The 15,847-nt window shown below is 38.5% G+C and overlaps 2 protein-coding genes across 3 annotated transcripts in view; one reads left to right on the top strand and one right to left on the bottom strand.

The window, feature by feature from the left end:
* Positions 1-15,847, bottom strand: part of LOC110827883 (juvenile hormone esterase) — a 50,889-nt gene that overhangs the window by 12,603 nt on the left and 22,439 nt on the right. The gene's annotated exons all lie outside the window — the stretch shown is intronic.
* Positions 821-15,228, top strand: LOC110827885 (medium-chain acyl-CoA ligase ACSF2, mitochondrial-like). The gene is made up of 13 exons (XM_022060004.2): positions 821-981; positions 2,545-2,716; positions 4,712-4,840; positions 5,165-5,391; positions 6,264-6,381; positions 7,173-7,268; positions 8,776-8,924; positions 9,730-9,898; positions 10,428-10,532; positions 11,315-11,463; positions 12,179-12,320; positions 13,643-13,753; positions 14,047-15,228. The coding sequence occupies exons 1-13, from the start codon at positions 974-976 to the stop codon at positions 14,173-14,175; spliced, it is 1,704 nt and encodes a 567-aa protein (XP_021915696.1). The 5' UTR covers positions 821-973; the 3' UTR covers positions 14,176-15,228.

Below are 15,847 nucleotides of genomic sequence, written 5' to 3'. Positions count from 1 at the left end.
ATGTATGGATTGCATTCAGCTGGCTCAAGACAAGGCTTTCTCATGTGAACATGTAACGTATCTTCTGAATCCATAAAAGCGAGGCATTTCTTAGCCAGCCGAGTGTTAATTAGTCAAATGGGCTCTGTTCTACATAGTTACTTGGGTAATTTAAGAACGTAGACTTTTCTCCTGGGTTGTTGCGCCGTGTAGCCTCGTAAAGTTTACCGCGCAACAAAACAAAAGACAGCCATCTACATACTCTACGCAGAGAGAAACTGATAACGTTTAAGAGCGTTTAGGTTTGGAAGTCACAGATTGTGGCAGTTCCTTTCGCTTATGAGTCCACAGGTCTGTAGAGCTTTAGCAGTTAAGTGAACTTTCAACCGATCATCCTATTTGGGCAGGCTGTAAAACTAATGTAAATTAAATATACCCCAGTGTCGAGGCACAGTTATCTTGAAGATGTGAAGGGCGTGTGACTAAGCTAAATAGATGTGAGCAATCAGCTTCACGCTCTAGCCGTTTTAACTCTGTTACGTTACCGGTAGTGCGAAGAGGATACTTTCTATTCTTGCCGGGAATCGAAGCCCAGCCGGCCATACTAAGTTCCGTTACTGACCGAGTTATAAACATGTCACAGCAGGTTCGAATTCAGGGTAACTTGAATTGCCTAAAAGTGCGCACGATTTAGGTATGGAGGCTGGTTCTAGGCTACCGTGCCTCAAATAGTCCTGTCCTTTAGCAATAATACGTAAAAAACAAAAACACGAATACCATGACACAGAAGATTCATGCGCCCCTCTTCAAAGTTTGGAATTAGAGATTGCAGTTGTTTATGCAGAACAATGACGGCTTTAGTTTACTCTTGGTACATAATGATATGTTCTGTGTTTCCTACTTCTGGTTGAAGGATTTGTTACAACATAAAGTAGTTCAAGTCTGTGGGAAGTGGACTTAAGGTTAGTTTGAGTTGAACATCAGTTGAGTCAACATGAACAGGTAGGTTATCAGTTGAACTGAGTAGTACAGAAATTTATAATAAAGTGATGGAAGTATTGTGAGTCTGTTTATACACTAGTGGAAACAATATAATATGATTTCATATGATAGGACAAATTATTTAAAATTATTGTGAAGAGGTAGACTAGAGTAAATTATATGTAGCTGGGTTCAGTACGATTCTCAGAATAAACAACGACTGTTTCCCCGAAACAGTATTAAACAATTGACCTTTGTATTGTAGACGCGTTGTATTTTGAGGTGTGGACTGAAATTTTTGATTATTAATTATATGAACTTCCTACTTCAAACGGATACGACATTTTCAAGCCTTCATGGTAGTCGAAGTACCTTTATATTATTTACAAATATTCCACCATCCCATATATTAAAACAAATTATCAGATGTTGCTAACAAAAACAAAATAAATATTTATGTACAAAGGTGGGAAAATAAGGATTTTGAAATTTGCTCTGATGACAAATAAGATACTTGAAAGTCGACTGATTTATGCATCTACTAAGCGTGTGAGCGTTCTTTACAGTCTGTCAATGAAATGAATAAATGTTGGTTAGCCCATTTCTGTACGCTTCTCAAAACACTTATCTGTTTTCTGTCCAGTTTGACCCCCTGTAAGTCAGATCCCTCGCATTTAAAATGTGTATTAAATACGGCAAGAAAGAACAACAGAACCAGCTGTCTTTAAAAAAAGACACGTCACTCTTTTATTTTGTGTGTATTATTTCGGTACGAAACAAACGTAATTCGGCTATGGCCATGTGATTCTTATCGCATCTCGAGTCAAATTTAAGCGGCATCTCCCGAAATTCTTCTTTGAAACCGTTATAGGGAGGTGAGAGGAATAAACCCAGACCGATTCTGGGGCCAACCAGCGTCCTATCAAATATTTACCGAGGTTCATTCCTAGGGAGAAAGCCGACTTGGGCTTGAAGATAATTACCCACCTAAATCTAGTTCCGACAATAAGAATGCGTGGAGCTATACCTCAGCTCTCCATACATCGGCATGGCTTGTTTCTTCGTTAAGTACCAGAAACAAATTTTCAACTTTGACTTTGTACTTCAAGAAATCGCAAAAATCGAATGATAATGGATTTCGATCGAGAGAGTGGAGTCTAAGAACCTTAAGCTGTGGGTAAGCTTAATTGTCTAGTTGTCACTTTTGGGGCTTTTAAGTAAACGCCACGGATTAAAGCTAAGAAGATCTTTATCGCGTTTTAGACATTCGTTGCTTCAGATGTAACCCGCACATAAGATAAATAGTTGTTCCTGTTTACAACATCTGAAATACTGAATATTGGTTTATCAGGAATTAGGTCTTTCCACAGGAAACTATTTATTCTGTTATGCATCATGTATACTATTTCAGAGTGTTATAGTCTATCAAGATGGGTGGATGTTACGCAACAGAGATCATATTTAATCAATACATCCAAAATAATTAAAAATTGCACCCTCACTTGTAAATAAAAATGTTGTTTTCTGGTTTATCATTAACTTAGAATACAGCAAATTATCTATAAATATTTCTGCTTTGTACAGAGAATCGAACAAATACAAGCCAAGCTACTGGCATTGCCCTGGCACCGAACACCTCACGGCTCTTACTCTGGGGCAAGCGTTGGATGTAGCTGCAGATCGCTGGGGAGACAAGGAAGCCTTGAAGTCTACGTACCAAGGCCACAGCTTCACATTCAAACAAATAAGGGACAAGGTATTAATAATAATCATTCGTCTCTTACACAACTTTTGGTTATTTTCTTGTAATTATGTGTGCTACTGCGTACGACATCTATTTGTTTCTTGAGAACGATGAATAAATAAAGAGGTTTTTTTGAGTCCAAAGTCACAGTCAACACATACCTAACTTTGTACCAAATGACAGGAAACCCATAATGATAGCTAACAGTAAGACTTAATGATAGTGATCTTGCATTTCTGCTATAGCTTTTTGTTATTTTCTCGTTCATCAGTAACGAACTTCTCGCATGACCTTAACATCGTGTATACCTGAAGACAGTCATCTTCATGTTCACCGCTGTTCATGCGCGGCAAACTCGTTCGTTTGTTTATGCGTAATAACCGTGTTCGTGTATCAGAATCATTCTACATTTTGCCACGAAACAACACCGGAACGCCACAAGACTGTCACACTGAAATCCCTTTGCCGCGGGACAAAGAACCTCTCCGATTTGGCTAGTCCCACTTTAAGCAAAGTCACCTCAAATGAAGATGACACAGCGATTTGTACATCTTATCTATACCAATACACAAAATAAACTTCAGTTCCTACAGAAGTAATCATTTCCGCTTGTTTTCATTTCCAAACCACAAAACTGCTTTCTTGAAATTCGGTATGGTAAGTCTGAGCACACTAAACATTGCCGAAATCGCTTCATTCAGATTAATACCGATTTACTTTATCTTAGTCACGTTCTGAAGAATAACAAGTTCATAGCATAGAAATCAGAACGTTAACATGAAATAGATAAACATGCCATATAAGCTATATCAATACTTTTATCAGTTTTTTCAGTATAAAGGAATGCAAATACCTACTCATCTGTTGTTTATATTTGCTAATAATAATAATTATGTATCAGTAACATATCAGCAACCAAAATGTTATTTACATGAACAAACAATAACGCGAAAATTATGCAACTGTTAAGTAACGTGTACCGTAGTGGTAATAAACGCATCTGGAAAGTCTAGAACACCAGACTACCGGAATTCCTTCATGGTCTTCTGGGTTACGAGCCGTGTAGTCTTGTAGCTGCTTACGTGGAACTACATCTTTCACCGAAACATTAGTAACAGTCTATAAGACTACACGGCGTCACAGTTTAGATTCCAAAAGAACATGGCCAACACTTTATTGCAGTGTTGACCTCAAATTTCTTGCTGAAATGTCTCCTCCTTTTATCCTATAAATTAAGCAATATGCTGTATGCGCCTACGTATTCATATTTAAAAACACTGTCTCGCCATCTCTGTTTCTCTCTGCACGTGTCCCTTCTTCTCGTCCTTGCCTTGTATCTTTGGTTCTTTTTTAGGTGTCCTTAACACTTTGAGGTAGCTGACTGTATGTTGACTGGCTACGGGCTAGCCTCTGCTTTGAGACCGGCTCTGTCTGTCTTCAGTCCCTCCAGGTACACACCTGGATTACCTTAAATCAAGCCAAAACCGCTTCCTTCCACATCTTTTCCGATTCGTTATTCAATAATCATACGATCACTCAACGCTAGTCTGAATGTCGTCGTTAAACACGTCATAATTAAATTATTATTTTTATTTAGTGCTCTGTCTGACGACAGGTCCATATGAACAGGATCCTTCCATCCTTTTCTCGGACCGGGACCTGTTCATATACGTTCTTGGCAGACGATCCAGAAGTGGTTTGCCATTGCCTTCTTCTGTGTGTGAATGGAGTAATTGTTGGGATGCCACGGAGGAAAACTCCGTGTTGCCTAGACCACGGCCTTTCCCAACACAAGTTATAAATTCGGGCACCGCCGGGAATCGAACCCGAGACCCCCCAGGATTACAAGGCCAGCGTTCTAACCGCTAGACCACCGTGGCTGACTCATAATTAAATACAAGAATAAAATTGTTTTAGCATTCGTCAGGGATCATACACAGGCCAAATTGCATTTTGCTCTCGCCTCAATAATGAGTCTTAGATCCAGAATGTTCGTGTCGGTTTCAGGCTGACAACCTTGCTGCTGGGCTCCTGCAACTGGGTCTCAGCCCCGGAAACCGACTGGGAATCTGGGGCCCTAACTCCAGTGAGTGGTTCATCTCCAGACTTGCCGCAGCCAGAGCGGGACTTATAGCGGTAAGTAGCGTTGACAAACGCTGAAGGGCCGTGTGGGTCCTCATACCGGAGTCCAAGTTCACTGCCATAGCAGTGGACAAGGGACTGCGCCGAACAGTGCGAAAATGAGGCCGGACTTCCCAGAGTACTGAACTCTTTCCGTCAGTCATCCTAACAATATTCAATATTTATCATAGTCACCGCATGTAGGCTTACCTAACTCGCAGAAAATCTACAATGATAATAACTGTGGTAATAATGTATGGTATTTGTTTTGACATGCGATGAACAGAACAGCTGATACCAAACAATGAAATAGTTCTGATATTTATTAATGTGTCGCAGGTGCAAATTGACCCCGCGTACCAAGCGCCGCAGATGGTGGAAAGCATCAACAAAGTGGGCATTAAAGCGCTCATCTGTTCAGATTTCTACAAGACCAACAGCTGCTACCAGATAATACGCGCTGTGGTCCCTGAACTGGATAACTGCCCGGAGTCAGGGGTTGAGCTTAATGGCTCCAGAGTTCCGACACTCAAAACACTGATCTTCATGAGCGATAAGGAGTATCTGTAAGTTCTAAAAGTGAATCTGCGTGATGATTCTTTACCTTGTTTATGTTTTTCTATCAGATGTGTAGGACCCCGGAAGGGGGGGGGGGTTAATTTAGTGTCTTACTCAAGATTTTAAAACGCAACGAACCTTTCCATTTTGTTATATGTAACGAAAAGATGTTACTCTGCTTGTTCCTGATGAACTTCTGTAATTCCTTGCCCACTTCCCCTGGTCAGAGCCGTTTTCTTAATAACTTTCTCAGTTTTCCCAGTTTATGAAAATACGCATATTTTAGTATTGTTTAAATTTGGTATTTTTCAAGTGTTTTAACCCACCATTCCGGGGGGTTGGTTTAGTTTGTTACTCAAGATTTTAAAACGCAATCAACCCCCACGAAGGTTGCGTTTTAAAAACTTGACCCCCCCCCCCCCCCCCCCCCCCGAGGAGCTCCGAAAGGAGCGCTCTGTTCTAGTTGATATAAATCAGTTGAAACAGAAGATGTCACGTATTATATAAACTTTGTTTCAGTCACTGACTTGTTAAAAATCCAAAATTATGGGCCTCAACCACACACAGTTGTGGACGTTATCGTGGAATATATCTACTTTCGTGTCTTCCCAGCTAAGAAATACCAAATACTTTGCTGAATTAGACCGTCAAACGACATTGGTGACTGGCAAGTCTAGAGGAGGGCTCTTGTAAACACGACAATGAAGCTATGGGTTCTATAAGAGTCGAGGAATTTACATACTAGCTGAGATACTATTAGTTTTGAAAGGACTTTGCTCCATGGAGTTATTTTAAATTGGAGGGCTATCTGCCCCCTTTAAAATACCTGACAGCAATACGTTTCGTTGTATTCGTGAGCACTAAATTGTTTTTGTTTCAGAGGAGCATACAGACTCAGTGACGTCATGGCGACTGCACGTCCAGAAACTCTGAAAGCAATTCGAAAATTGCAGACAATGATACAGCCTGACGACGGGTGTACAATCCAGTTTTCATCCGTAAGAATTAATTTAAATCCTAAACAATTTAATGAACTAATGTGCTACTTTCGTGAGCTTAATGATGCAGTATAGTTAAGTTATTTTAAACGTTCTTCAAAAATCTGTTTAACATTTTGTGTAGCCGCAGTGTTGCCTATACTGTGTGATCGGCAATTTTTTTGGTGACTGATCTTCGTTCAATGTCATTGCACAGTAATTTATTGTTTACATTAAACGCTTTAATGGTGCCACAATTATAATGTAACCTAACAGTGCACTTTCTGTCCCCCACCCTAAGACAAATGAAGAGACGTAATGTTTAAAAAGAGGGCGCTTAGAACATTTGAACTTAAGGGGGAAAATGCAACAGAGGACCGAAGATAATTATATGATGAGGAGTTGCATAATAAGTACTCTTGAACAAATAGTATTAGGGAGATAAAATAAATGAATATGAGATGGACAGGGCATATAGCACGCATATGAGATATGAAAAATAAATATATTTTAGTCTGAAAACCTTGGGAGACGTAGGCGTAGATAAAAAGATAACATTCAATTTTTTTATCTACTGAATTCATCAGATTAATAATAGGATACATTGGAGGGCTCTTGTGAGCACGGTGATGAACTTTTGAGATACATATAAAAGACTGGAAATGCCATGTTTACCTGAGCAAAAGTACTCTGCTCCATGGAATCCGTGGATAAATGTCGCAAACAACATTTTAGTTAGTTTTGCTTAATACAGGCTGTGTGGAAAGTACGGAATATCAGTGCGGTTTGAAATATTTTATCATTTCTAACAGGGTACGACGGGGTCCCCAAAAGGGGTACTTCTGAGCAATCACAACTTGATAAACAACGCCAGGTTTATAGGACGGCGCCTTGACATGAACATGCTGGTAAGGTTGCTCATTTCTCTGTATTAGTTTTGACATATTTAGTAGGTAAATATTAAAATGCTTGCATTGTTAATTTAATTTACATAGGTATTATTTTTATTGCCTACTTTCAAGCAACGGAAGATAACAAATCATATTTTTCTCTCACAACTAAGCGTAACGTAAAGTACGTCACGGCTACCTTACACATCTTTTTACAATCAACATAATTACTATCAGCATCAGTCATCTTCCTCTTAGGTTCAATGGCCTGTTTACTGTATCATACTAGTGTACGAGGTGCGATCGGAAAGTTTCAAGACTGTGTCAATAGCGGGCAAACCGGATGTAGTACGAGCTTCTGCCGCTAGGGGGGTGCGGCCTACATTCATAGTGAATTAGTGTGCCAGCCGGCATCATCGAATTAGCATTTGTTTCTTACTTACGGGCGTTTTGGTAGTGCATTACACCGACCCTCCTGCGATTTCGGAATGGCGTGTGCATCAAATTTTGCCAAAGACTCGCCAAAACGGCTACGGAAACCTATGAAATGCTAAAGCAAGCATTTGGGGAGTCCGCAATGGGTCGTGCACAAACTTTTGTGTGGCATTCACGTTTTAAAAATGGCCGAACCTCTGTCGATGATGACGAGCGTTCTGGACGACCATCTTCGAGCACAACGCCCGAAAATGTTACAAAGATTCGGCAGGCCATTCACGAAGATCGACGTCGTACCATCAACGACTTGTGCGACATTGTTGGGATAGGCTATGGGACCTGTCAGCTGATTCTAAAGGAAGAACTCCACATGCGACGCATCATGACAACGCGCCAGCGCACACCGCCCTCAAAGTTCGGCAGTTTTTGGCCTCAAACACCATGGCCGTCATCCCTCACCCTCCTTATTCGCCGTGTGACTTCTTCCTCTTCCCAAAGATGAAAATTCAGCTAAAGGGAAGGAGATTTGAGACGATAGAAGAGATTCAGGCAGAATCGCAGATGGTGCTTGACAGGCTGACAAAGAAAGATTTCCAGGGATGCTTCCAGGCTTGGCAGCGGCGCTGGGATCGTTGTGTTCACTCCCAGGGGAACTACTTCGAGGGTGATGGATGAATTTAATACCTGAGATAAGTGTACGGGTTTTTATAGCCGCAGTCTAGAAACTTTCCGATCGCACCTCGTATTCTAGTGCCTAGATATGTACAGACCTACAGATGAAAGCTACCACACAGAAACAGATAAGTAATAGGCCATAAGGCTAGTTCATTAATTTCTAACTCCTATTAACCTCTGTACACAGGCATATTGTTTAAAGGACAGTATACATTTTAGTTATTTAAACAATTTCTTGTTATTCTTTTACACAAATTTCCTCCCCTCGCCCTCGCCCGTCATCAATTGAATTCACAGCTTTGGGTAAATTACATAGAAATTGTAGGTTTCCAATTTCAGGTTTAATTTTGTTGTTATTTAAAGTCACGCGTGTGGCAATGCATCAGATAAATGTCGATATCTTCTTCTTACACAGGGGGCCAAGACACTGGCTGCCACCCAGTTGTGCCACTCCGCCGGCACTTTGGCAGTCCTCCTCTGTGGACTCATCCACGGCATAACCTCCGTCATACCAGCACCTGTGTTCGATGCCAGAAAGGTGTTGGAAGGAATAATACAAGAGAAGTACGTCAATGCATGTGGATAATTATATTAACGCTATTATCTTCGGATGTGAACTCTCTAGACAAAAACAAACGCAGAGGATGAGGGCTGTAACACAGTGTCGTGTTTGCCGAGCGCTATACAACGCGCAGCCCTACAGATATAGATCAGTTGTATTAATTTATTTAATGAATATTATAGATTAATTGATTTTTGGAAAACATAAAGACGCTTCTCTATTTATGTAGTTTATATAACGTATCATAATTGTGAATCAGGAAATGAAGAAAATGTTGAAGAAAGTGGTCACTGATTATTTTATCATTATATTGCGGAATTTGCATGTAGAAACCAAGGAAAAACATGGAACAATCGGATTAGCCAGTCTGTAGGTCGATATTTGAAACAGGAGCTTCCGGAACACAAAATTGATGAGCGATGTCATTAAAGAATTAAATTAATCAAATAAAATTTTCACTATAAATGTTAATAAAAATACAGAAGTGAAACTGTGAGCTGCCAATTTTTATAGGATTAAAGTAGACAGTCGGTAAGATACGTAAATCAGTAACAGCCATGTGACGTGATATGAACATAATTCCGTTCTTATAAAGACCAGCGGTCGAGCATTCTATTTACATGGTCTTCGCAGCCCTTATATAGACTCACGTTAGTTATCGGCATGTCCTTTTTTGTGTGTAAATATTTTTATATAATGTGCATATTCTAAACGAGATGCAAGTAGCTACATTATATTTGAGCTTCGAAACTCGTATGAGCGCAGTCATTGTGTTGCGAATAAACTTGTTGGATCCTGCAATTCTAGATGTACGCACATTTTCGCAACCCCATCTTTGTATCTGGACATGATTACGACGTCACAAGACCTGGGCCTTAAGGTCACTACGCTTCAGGTGGCAGCTTACGGAGGAGCGCCATGTTCCCAGAAGCTGGCCCTGCAGATAAAAGAGACGTTCAACATCAGGACCCTGACAGTGAGTATGTCAAGTTGCTGAAAGATCAGAAAAATATGATTTGCGCTTATTCGTGTGTGGGAGATGATAAAAACGTACGTCGCACTGTTTTCCGCAGTCACATTTGCAGACTTTAACAGGGAGCATATAATATTGCTCATTGTCTGAGAGGTATTTGATGTACAAGACGTTTCGGAAGGTGGCTGCCATAAAACAAGCATGTCTTTACTTTAAGATTAGTGGTCCTTTCCTAACGTAAAATTAAAAAAAAATGCCCCAGGTTCGATCCAAAACATCGCCAGTCTTAAAATAAGAAATATGTCATATATTTAACTAGCCACCTGAAAATGGAAGTAATTCCTAAAACACCGTGTGTGTCATATTACAGCTACGCAAACTGGAGGTCTTGTTTACACACATCCTGTTCCGGATATAGTTCTGTCGCTGTAAGTTTGATCACGGCCTTTAGTTCGCACACATACAAAGATCATCAACTTCCGTGCATGTACTTCCTCACGGCGATACAGCTCTATCAATCTCTTGCTTTCAGCCTGTCTATGGAATGACCGAGTTATCGAGTGTTTTTTCTACAAAATTCGGTGACTCCTTAGAACAAACGACGACGACAGTTGGTTTCGTCGCGGACCACACTGAGGTAAGTCCGTAAAAGCGTAACGTAGCCAAGCTACTGCAATTAATTATAACGAATTCGTTTACAAAGTGCTGAGAAGAATTATTTTTACCGCAGAGAGACAAAGTAACATAGCAATAGAGAAAATTGTATAACAAATATCTTAATGTTGACGGCATGAATAAATTTAATTACAACAACAGCTGAAAGGAACAACCTAACCCAAACTGAAGAAAGCATTTTCCATACCTTATTGGCTTTGGTGGTTATTTATTTTCGAGATAAATCTTTTCGTAACTTATCGTGTTTGGGGGGGGGGGGGGGGTGGAAGCACTGAAAATGTCAACGCCTAAGCCAGCGGTAGCGTAGCGACTGGTAGGACCCCCTTGGAGCTCTAGGTACCAGACGAGGAAAGTACCACGGTTTAAAGTTTTTAACAACAACCAGTATTGTTGTAAAATTATTCACACTGCATAATAAAAGATTGAGCAAAAATTTCCTCGTATACTGTCAAATATTTACCATAAGCCTATGTGCATTGTAATTCTAAACAAATACTTTAATGAAATTGTAACTAACGAAAAACAACTGATATTGTTAAGCGACAAATTAATTCACAAAGAATCGATATAAACAAGAATACTTAAAGCAGAGGTTATATTTATTTTAGATAAATTTATCTAACTTACTGTGTTAGAAAAGAACAGCTAAAATACATGGTATATCTGATACATTAAACTGTGCATACACTTCTCACACACACAGCATGGAGGAAATTAACAACACGGATTTATCATTCTTCTTAGGTCAAAGTTGTTGACAATAAAGGACGCATGGTTCCCATGGGAACTCCTGGAGAGCTATGGGTACGAGGCTACAATGTAATGTTGAAATACTGGGATGATGAAGAGAAGACACGTCAGTTCATTAGTCCAGACGGATGGGCGAAAACCGGGTACGAACTGTGTCTGTGTAAATATAATGTAGTCTGTAACTGAGCGCCCTCTTGTCCAAATGCACGGCACTACGGAATATCACTTCCCACAAGATCACAGTACCAGAGACAAACCTCCGAAAAATTCTCTAAGTTAGCAAATAGTAATTATAATCACCAGCAAATGCGCGAACATCGAAAACTTAAAAGTTTAGATCAAAATAGTCCAGTCATGTTCAATTATACGTATGTTGGAATTTGTGCCATATATTGGAAAGAAGAAAGTGCACTATAATGTATATTACAAAACAGGATTGGAAACCTGTACACGTAGTAAATTATACATAGTTCATAAATCAGTTATTTTTTAAATATATATATATATATATATATATATATATATATATTGTGCGTCCTAGTTTTTTGATTTGACGTGCCTCATTGATCTGAACACTTGCTCCCAGTATTAGTTACTGTCATACATCCATTTTAATATTATCATCCCATCTACGTACATGTCTTCCGAGTGCCCCCTTCTCTTAAGGTTTTCCAACCAAAATGTTTTGTGCATTTCTCGTCTCCCAATGGGCACAGGCGCTGAGGAAGTGTTTGTAAAATATGTGTATTCCAAACTATACTTGAGAAGGTTGGTCCATCAATTTGATTAAACGGTTTGCAACAGTTTCCTGTACTCCCGAGATTATAAATGTCAACTGAAGGCTTAATATGCACTCAGGGACCACTTTGTGCTGCATGAAGACGGATATGGTCGACTGGTCGGTCGAATCAAGGACGTGATCATAAGAATTGGAGACAAGATCTTCCCGAAAGAGGTTGAAGATTTCTTCGTTGGACACCCTGATATTCTTGAAGCAGAGGTGAAATCGATATGTGCAATAATGAAATAATCTTCTCTATTGCGAAGAGTATTCTTTGAGAAGTTGGTAGAAATTCATCTTGACAATATATTTTCTTTTCAAAAACATGAGATTCATCGTCACGTTGTGACGCTCCTCGATGCCTGACTGTCCTTATCGTTCGTTCTTATAAATAATCTGCTCAGCATCTGATATAAAAGTTTCCCATTTTGTGTTATTCCTTCTGAACAGTAAATCAGTTTTAAAATCCATATAAAATAACAGGTAAAATGACAGTTTTTATTCGAAATTTTAATTCTCTAGAGACGGCAGGAAAAATTAAAAGTTTCTGAAGTGAAGAGATTTTTGTATCTTTCTGCCTGCTCGGAGCATACTTCCAAATTAAACCTGAGATACTGCATATCTCATACGGCTTTGTGTTTGTATGCGTTTGATATCAATTTATAATCTTACTAATGTCTACGTTTCTTCCTTCTTCACTGTTGAACTGGGAGTCTTGTGATAAGGAAATGATAAAGGAAGAGGGATTGAGATACCAAAGAAATAATTCACCGTTGACTTTGAACGGAATGTTTACAATAGGAAATATTAGCGCCAGAACTATTGCTAACACTTTTTATTTGGTGATGGTCTGCGATGACGTAGCGTTCATGGTAAAATCTCGAAAGTCAAATAACAGACACATTCGTGGTAAAGTATAAAGCAAAGATCGACTAAAGGTGCATTCTTAAATTGTAATTTAGTATTTTGAAAGTTTGTTTAGTATTTTTGGGTATGTCTGTGCGTGTCCATAGTAATAACTATCCATTCATATACTGAGTGCAAATTTAAAATATTTAGCCCGTCCTCAAGTTTGTAGACATAAGAAAGATAAGAAGATCTTAAAATTATTCATTGTCAGGAATTTTTCCATCGTCTGTTTTTTAAAACCACGACGTTTCGAAGGCTGGTTCTGTCTCCGTCTTCAGGTGAGAGGTACCTACTCTGTTGGGCCCCTTAGATAGAGCTATTCTCTGTGGACAGAAACAGACGATGGAAAAAGTCCTGACAATGAATAATTTTAAGTGTAAACGACCGTCATCAAAACCATTTAGAATAGAATAAGAAGATCTGACCTAGTTATAATTTAAATCCAAGTAATATGCAAACAGAGATAGCCTTCATTTTATTTACAATTCTTACCAGTTTTACACAGACAAAAATTAGGCATGTTGTTAATTAAAGGATTTTTTCTGAGTTCAATTTCTGCCCGGGACATATCTGCAGGTAAACGTTTAATAGTTAATTATACGATAAAAGACTATTTATTATGTCCAATGCAGGCGTTCGGTGTACCGGACCCTAAAGTCGGGGAGGAAATCTGTGTCTTCCTACGGCTAAGAGTAGGTGTAACCCTCACCGAGCAGGAAGTCAGAGACTACTGTAAGGATAAGGTGAGTTCACCTTGACTTTTCATTTGTTCCAAATAGGAAGTGGTCCAGAGTTATAGACCATAATATGGTCTTAATTTTGCTATGTAACTTGAGATTTTGCTGATAAATTTCGTAAGTTAGAAATCGAACTTCGGGACCTTTTACAGTTGGAAAGATCTACAGTTTCAAAAACTTTTATTAATCTGGACTCAAAATAAAACAATCAGCTTAAAGTAGTCGATTAATTTTAGAAGTGAAATATTCACAAGACAGTCAGATGGTTACAACCTCCGCATTATAACTTTATCTTGCAGATTGCTGAGTACAGAATACCGCGGTACATTAGGTTCGTGAAGGAATTCCAGAGGACCGTAATCGGCAAAGTGCAGAAGTTTCGTCTGCTGGAGAAACTACAGGAAGAAATACACGTAATACAAAACTGATAAAATTAGTAGGATTTCTGGTTTTTACAGAGGAGGATCTACAGTAGCAAATCAGAGAAACATAATAGAATAGAACTTTTTTGTGTAAATTGTGGAAAACAATTACCAAAAACAGAAGGGAAACTGTTTATCCATTAAGATCAGACTATGATGTGCTGGTTGTTCGACGACGCATCTGAATGGGCATGAACTCTTCACATGTTGAATATGTTGCTTTTAATTTTACATTCGTAATTTTTATAGAATTTCCTCAAAGTTTCTCTGCCTTAAAAAACAGTATGTTAAAATACTTTCATCATTTACTTCTACATATGTTCTTTTAATTTTTAAACTAAGTACTTTTAATGGGTTGTGACATGACGTCTATTAAACTCTTTAAATCAATTGCCTAAAACATATTTTAAAAAGACTCAATGCAAGTAATCTGCAGTAGATTTAATCATTGTTACTTTTAAGCTGTTCAAGCTAGTCGATTCAAACTCTAATAATCAGCCATCAAACTAAATGTTCATATTTTGAAAGGTGAAACATACAGAACAAAAAAGAAATTACAAAGTCGTTTCGGCAGCATTACGAAGTATTTTCTAACACAGATAAAGATTTCTTTTTTGAAAGCACTCTCAATTAAGCTGTATTTTATAAATGAGATAGGTTTATTTGAGAACTAATCCCGAAAATGCCATTTCACAAGAGAACGTCTTACTTATCTCCTGTGTAGGTCGAAATGCGCCACATTTAAAGCAATATTTGCGTTCATATTTCTTTCGTGTGGAAAGGTGCACAACAATGGGGTATTTTCCAACGTAGTTGCTAGCGTGTTTACAGTCTGTGTTATCTAAGTTAATGCATGCCAAGATTAGATAGAAATCGCTTCGTTTATTTCTTTTGTTTTAGTAATCACGTGTTGAGTTTAAAAAAAATGACTATCATATAAGTTTACTGTTGATAAAGGCAATTAATAATGTAAAAGTGATTAATGCATTTTTAAGTAATCGAAATATGTATATACATATTTGTGACAATGTTTAAAATAAAAGTTTTAGATCTTAGAAAGGCTTATTTCTTAAGCAGTGTGCTTACATATTTTTTCATAAACCTGATGGCCTTTGATATGAGCGATTATAATCTCGGTAATGGCAATAATTAAGTCACCTAAACAAATTTCATTTTAAACCTTCTATATATAAACTAATATAAACCACTTTCGTAGAATTTCAGATACGGTTTTCGATCTTCTCATTGCATTCACTTTTTTTTCACGCAAATAACGCACAAAACTATGCATTTTTATTCGTTTATACATTTTCTGCGTGCATCGGAAATCCTCTATCATCGGAGCAGCCAGTTGGGGAATCATCAGTTAATCTTTCTTCCGTGATGAAATCAACAAACCAGACAGGGCCATACATCCTGCCCAAGTAGAGGAAACTTATCGCAGAAGAATCTGATGTCACTTGCGCGATTGGCAAATGTAAAATTTTAGCAAACACTCATCTTTCCAAAATTGTTATTGATGTCAGAAGTGCTAAACTGTACACTGCTCAACTGACGCAAACACACTACGTGTCCTCAAACAATTAAAATCTTTTGATTAAAATAAGCCCGGAAGTGTTTTTTACCTATGAGTAAGAATGAGTCGCTGGGAAACCAGAAGATTTAATAATATGAATAT

This window comes from Zootermopsis nevadensis, unplaced genomic scaffold, assembly GCF_977971745.1.
Source record: "Zootermopsis nevadensis isolate Lab colony 2312 unplaced genomic scaffold, Znev_1.0 Znev_ptg000003l, whole genome shotgun sequence".
Classification (NCBI taxonomy): Eukaryota; Metazoa; Arthropoda; class Insecta; order Blattodea; family Termopsidae; genus Zootermopsis; species Zootermopsis nevadensis.
Note: the sequence above shows the minus strand (reverse complement) of the source record. Positions and strands in the feature narration are given on the sequence as shown.

Coding starts and splice junctions, on each gene's coding strand:
- LOC110827885 (XM_022060004.2), top strand. Junction 9,899..10,427: donor TCAACATCAGGACCCTGACA/GTGAGTATGTCA, acceptor TCTTGCTTTCAG/CCTGTCTATGGAATGACCGA. Junction 11,464..12,178: donor GACGGATGGGCGAAAACCGG/GTACGAACTGTG, acceptor ATATGCACTCAG/GGACCACTTTGTGCTGCATG.